Source organism: Plasmopara halstedii (genome assembly GCF_900000015.1).
Source record: "Plasmopara halstedii genome assembly, contig: Scaffold_816, whole genome shotgun sequence".
NCBI lineage: Eukaryota > Oomycota > Peronosporomycetes > Peronosporales > Peronosporaceae > Plasmopara > Plasmopara halstedii.
In genome coordinates, this window is record NW_020187732.1 from 1,329,907 (window position 1) to 1,335,747 (window position 5,841).

General features: G+C 43.1%; 2 protein-coding genes across 2 annotated transcripts; one reads left to right on the top strand and one right to left on the bottom strand.

The window, feature by feature from the left end:
• Window positions 1–1,567: 1,567 nt before the first annotated feature.
• On the top strand, window positions 1,568–3,951 carry PHALS_14206 (cyclin b; the record flags this gene model as incomplete). The annotated part of the gene is made up of 7 exons (XM_024729970.1): window positions 1,568–1,584; window positions 2,163–2,209; window positions 2,273–2,355; window positions 2,429–2,590; window positions 2,652–3,092; window positions 3,150–3,698; window positions 3,754–3,951. The coding sequence occupies 7 exons, from the start codon at window positions 1,568–1,570 to the stop codon at window positions 3,949–3,951; spliced, it is 1,497 nt and encodes a 498-aa protein (XP_024580294.1).
• Window positions 3,952–4,206: 255 nt separating this feature from the next.
• PHALS_14207 (Uncharacterized conserved protein) lies at window positions 4,207–5,571 on the bottom strand (the record flags this gene model as incomplete). Its single annotated transcript, XM_024729971.1, has 1 exon — window positions 4,207–5,571. One exon carries the CDS (start codon window positions 5,569–5,571, stop codon window positions 4,207–4,209), a length of 1,365 nt encoding a protein of 454 aa, XP_024580295.1.
• Between the last annotated feature and the right edge of the window lie 270 nt (window positions 5,572–5,841).

Here is a 5,841-nt window from a genome sequence, read left to right on the forward strand (position 1 = left end):
AAAAAAATGTCTGGGGATTTGTCCCCGTCCCCTCTTCCTACCCCTAATAAGGCATCGAGAGTACCCCTAAACACCTCAGAGACAGCAATGATGTACTATATACAGCGATGTTGTATAGTAAGATGTACTATTAGTACTAATAGTACACCCTTAGAGACAGCGATGATGTACAATAGTTATTGTACTATGTATTACTACATAGTAGTACATCATCGCTGTATGATATATAGTACATCATTGCTGTATGATAGTACATCATTGCTGTATACACCTTGTACTATATAGTACTAACTATATAGTACATACACCCTTAGAGACAGCGATGATAGATGTACTGTATAGTACTATACAGTACATCTATATAGTAAATCATCATATATATGTACTATATGATGTAGCGATGATGTACTATATAGCGATGATGTACTATAGAGATGATGTACATCTAACATCATCGCTATATAGTACATCATCTACTGTATAGTAGTACATAGTACATCATCGCTGTCTCTAAGGGTGTCTTAGTGGTACTGTATAGTACCACGTTAGTGGTACTGTATAGTACCACTAACGAGGTCAGATGTGGACCACACTGGGGGTATATTTGTGTATTGCTGAGACATTGCGCAAATGTGAACACACCCACTGCACTTGGATTTTATCTCCATCATCTGCACCTTGTAGCGCCTGTTCTTACGACCTAATAAACATCGAATCCAATTCCTTGGCATACCCTTTCGTGATTCCACAAGCCTTGTAGAAAGACGCAGCCGATAGCGTTGTAGTCACGCAAGGTGAGGAGACCGTGGTGTTCGCCGAAATGTTCTCTGGTAGAAGCGATCGTAGCGTATTTATCCGCCCTCACTGCAGATAATACGACAGAGGCACTCCCAATGAAAAAGTGTCGTGATACTCCATCGTGAAGATCACGACGACATCCAGCTCGACACGAATAAGCTGGACCTGGAATGCCTGCCTGCAAGTTGCTATGAACCATTGTCGATTTAATCACGGCAAAATTATGGGTATAAACTATATGATTCCGCTTACCACGCCGTGAAAAGGTCTTTAAGCGCCTTTCATGCGGTATTCTGCTCGAGCTAGAGCAAAATGAGCGCTCAAAATTGCTTCGTTAATTTTTCTGACCCTATACGTCAAAATTCCAGGACGTATTGCCTGGCTTAAAGCAGCAGCGATTGAGTAAGTCCGTATCCACTACGATGAATGGATGCTAGATACTGAATGCGAAGTAAGTGCAAAGCGCACTTACTTCGCGTGCTCGGTGAGGAAAACACGTCGCGTCGCCCGCATGGTAGCATATAAGCTAACTTCAGCAAAGAAGACGTCCGTTAGACCGTCTTGTGGTGCTTGGCCTTGTGAATTTTCAAGCAAGCCAAAGACGTCGAGTTTAGATGCCCATATCTCATATCCTTGCTACTGACAGCCTCGTATATCTCCATGGAACAATTGTTATAGCCACCGCATAGCTTTGAATTCGGAGCTAAATTAAGCCATATTTGCTAGTGAGAATCGCGCTAGTCTCTACAATAATGTCTCTACTAAGCGGATGCAGTCAGAACTGCAGTAAGTCTTAAGCGGGAACGGCACCAAAGAAATTTTCGATGACAACTTATGGGAGCTTGAGCAATCTTTGTAACGAGTTCCATATAAGCAAGTACGAGAACCTAAGCATTAAAAAGTAGGATCATTTTAAAGCTATGCAAATTAATCGTCAAAGGATCCGCCAGCCAGCCATTTCAACGTGCAATGCACCACGTCGTTTTTGCGGCGTCGATGGTACATAAATATTGAGTTTGACTAAAAATTTATTAAAGATTCTGCTTATTATCCAAATTATAAGTAGACGAAACCACATTCCAAGTTAGCCGATATTATTCCTAGCAATCTCTTATAGAAAAGGCACAGCAAAATAGAAAAGGCGAATGCTGCGGTAGCATGGAGCGATGTGATATAGTGCTATCTCGCCAAGCTCAACACGACAATTTGACTTAAACGCATCAAGCTGTCTCATAGATAATCTCACTTCATGTGCTCAGATAGAAATTATAGTTGTGTCCAATTACATCGCTTAGAAAGCTTTAAATTGAAAAGTGCGGTCCCTGATTGGCTACTATTTTCATTGTGCTTTTTCCCCCAAAAAGACTTTCCATTTACGATCAACCGCTCACCTTAACGCTGACAGTTTATTGTTCGTAGCACGGATTAAAGTTAGCTCTTCTATATTGTCACCTCTACCTGTCTACCCTTCCAGACATGTCTTTCGTCAGAAGAAGCGTTCGAATCAATAATGAGAATGAAATGCCTGTGGAACTAGGCACTTCTCGTCCCGTAAAGGTGTTTCTTTTCTTCTATCCAGCTACCCTACATAATTGATGAAAGGCCTGATGTCTTACATTGTTCTTTGCAGCACCATATCGTACGAGATGCGCAAGATATTGGCAATGCGGAAAAGCGTCTGCGTGTTGTGAAGTCACAGAATCTTACAACCATTGGAGGGTCTCGTAGAACTGCTTTAGGAGATGTGACTAACAGACGCGCTGCTTTAGGCGATGCAACTAACAGAATCAACGTACGCGATTTGTTGTAAGAAATAAAAATGCGACCAAATGTTCCACTAATTGATGCTGTAGATCAAAAAGTCCAGTGTGAGCGCAATGAGCTCCACGATCGCGAATACAGGAGCTTTGGCAAAAAAGAAGATTATTGCAAGCAAGCGCAACCTTAGTAACGTCAATACTAGCAGTCGCGCGCTCAACACACACGACGCCAGTAAAAGGAACTTTGACAATATCAATATTGGTAGTCGCCTTGCTAGCTCAGCCAAAAGCACCACGTCCATTCGAAGCGCTTTTAATTCGTCCTCGATCAGTAGCCGGATCAGTCGTTCGGCTCCAACTACAGCCTCAGTCATCACCTCGCATGGTTACTTGGACAAGATTTCGCCAACGATTAATGTCATCTCACTCATACCGGAACAAGAACAACATGATATTGACCTTGAAGACAAAAATAATCCAGCCGCATGCTGGCAATACGCTGAGGATATCACGAAGTTTCATTTGGAGACGGAGGTAAGGCCTTTCATGTATACACGATGAACTATAATACCCACTTGGACGAATGTGCAGAAGAAAAGGAAGCCCAGTAGCTCTTATATGGCCCGCCAATCGGACATTAATTCAAAAATGCGTGCAATACTTGTAGATTGGCTGGTAGATGTGCACTATAAATACGGCTTGTTGCCACAAACGTTGCATATTGCCGTTCACTTGATCGACTACTTCTTGGAAAAAAACTTGTCGGTTGGCCGTCAGCGGTTACAGCTCGTTGGTGTGACGGCAATGTTCATCGCCTCAAAGTACGAAGAAATATTTCCCCCGGAAGCTGAAGACTTTGTCAAGATTACGGACAGTGCCTACACGCGTGAGGAAGTCTTTCAGATGGAAGCGAAGATGCTTGCCACTATTGGCTTTCGAGTGACATTCCCGACTGCCTTTCAGTTTATGAAGCGCTTCATTAAGGCATCCCGCACTTGTGATGATCGAGTAGAGCACTTTGCACACTACGTTATTGATCGTACCCTGCAAGAGTACAAGTTGATGAAATATTTACCATCTACGATTGCCGCATCGGCTGTCTACGTTGCGCGGACGCAGATGAGAGATACTCCAGCATGGGTACGTCGCATTATTTGTTTTATTTTAAGCCGTTACCTTATGCTGTAAATGCTAGTCGTCAACGTTAGAGTACCACTCGTCGTACAGTGAGCGAAGTCTTACTCCCTGTGTCGATGATCTCATGGAGATGCTGTGGAATGCTCACAATGGCGTGGGTAAGCTTGCAAAACTTACTGCTGCGCGGCGAAAGTTTAGCAAGGAGCGCTTTCTGGCAGTGGCATCCCAGCCGCTTATGTTTCGTAAAAGCACTTAAATGTGCTCACGACTCTTAATTATGCTTTCAAACCCGCCCAAGTAACGACAGAAGAATGAACTCGGTTGTCCAAGATCGAAAGATTTCGTGGCGTGAAGCTGCATGCACATAGCAATAATGTATCGTATTTGAATACTTGAATTTGTTGATACGCATACATATAGTGTTGGTCACGCTAGTAGCCTTTTTATCATTTGGATGGTTTGGCTCGATTAGAGAGCAGAATCTATAACTATGGCGATGTCGTCTCAAAATTTAGTCTACACCAACGTTTTCCTCTTCTTCGTCGCTACTCACATCTAATGCCAAAATTTCGTCAGCGAATTTATCAGCAACATCGTCTGTCAATTGTTCGTCTTCTCCACTATTGGGAAGTGTCGCAGACGCTTTGATGAAGCTCTTGTCAATCAGTTTTGACCTTTTGAACTCAAGTTCCGTTCCAGACTCAATATTTGTCTTTGTAGGGGTCGTGTGTGTCTGAGCTGCAGAATTTGGTGGCGCAATTTCGGCAATCTCATCGGCAAATGACTTTGTACGAACATCGTCCCAATTAGGCTCCTCGCCTTCTTCATCACGAATTAAAAAGTCAACAAGCTTGTAGATTTGGTCGCCAATCTCCTCATCGGACTCAACCAAGTGAGCATTGCGAATGATTGGATAAACTTGTTTTCGACGCAAAACTTGACGGCCATTTAGTGTCGTGCACAACAGCAACAGACAGTCCACGGCATTGAGGCGAACGAGTCGGTCATATTCACGTTTTTTCTTATCGCCCTGATTGTATACAATCGGATTCATGCCGATTTTATCGTCTTCGTCGAGTTCTTCAGGACCGGAGAGTAGGACCATCAAATGCGTAGGAATGTCTAACTGGTCATATAGGTAAAAGTGATTGTCTGTATCAAAGCACAAATTCTTAAGCGCAGCCGTGATACCCCTTCGACGAACTACATTGGGCGATTGAAGTTGCGGCAAAAGTGCGCTTGCGAGTGACGTATTTTGACGCATTTTAAGCAAAAAGTCTCGACCCTGTTCGAGCTGACTAATGTTGGCGAGTATGTTCGCTACGTACTGATAATCGTCATCCCAATTGGGCTCACCTGTGCTACAGGCAATTCCATCGGGCTCTGGTTGTCCGCTTAAAAACAAGGTGGTTAGTGTACGAATCTTCTTCTCGCGCAAAGCTAATATTGCATCTGTTGCTTCGTCATTGTACCCAAGCAACGCTTTAGCACCTTCAGGTGTCGTAGTCACGTTGGCCAGTAGCATCATAGAATAGTCGGTAAGGCACCAATCGTCGTCCTCAACTTGAGTCATGACACGATTCAATAAATCATATTTGAGTACGCGCTCGCAAGAAGCTGGATCAGCTGCTGTGATATTTATAAGTGCCTTAATACCATCCTCAGCGATGGGACGCATGTCACTGACGACTCGGCAGAGTGCTTGCACAACATCGAAATTTTTCAACTGCTGCAACTGATAAATGCCTTGGTCTGATGCCGTCATGTTGACAATCAGACTTGATGATGACTTGCGAAGCTCTGGTCGTGGGTGTGAAAGGAAAGAAACTAGCTCCTCTATGGACTTGATTTGTTCTGCGCTCATCTGCTCCGCCATGGCCAAAACAATTTAACCACACACAATGTGTCGTGATTGAATCATAGCCAACAAAAGTTGTAATTATCATATTGTTCAAATGAATATTGAAACATATGATAGATTACAATTTATACTATGACATTCTTTATGGGTATAAACATAAAATTAACGATACAAACTTGTTCAGCATCTTTTGCGTGGCTAATGTCTATAGTCTGCAGACTGTGCTGCTACAGTGCTGGCCAAAAATATGTAGCCATGACTAATTCTCAAATTTTTATGTCAATT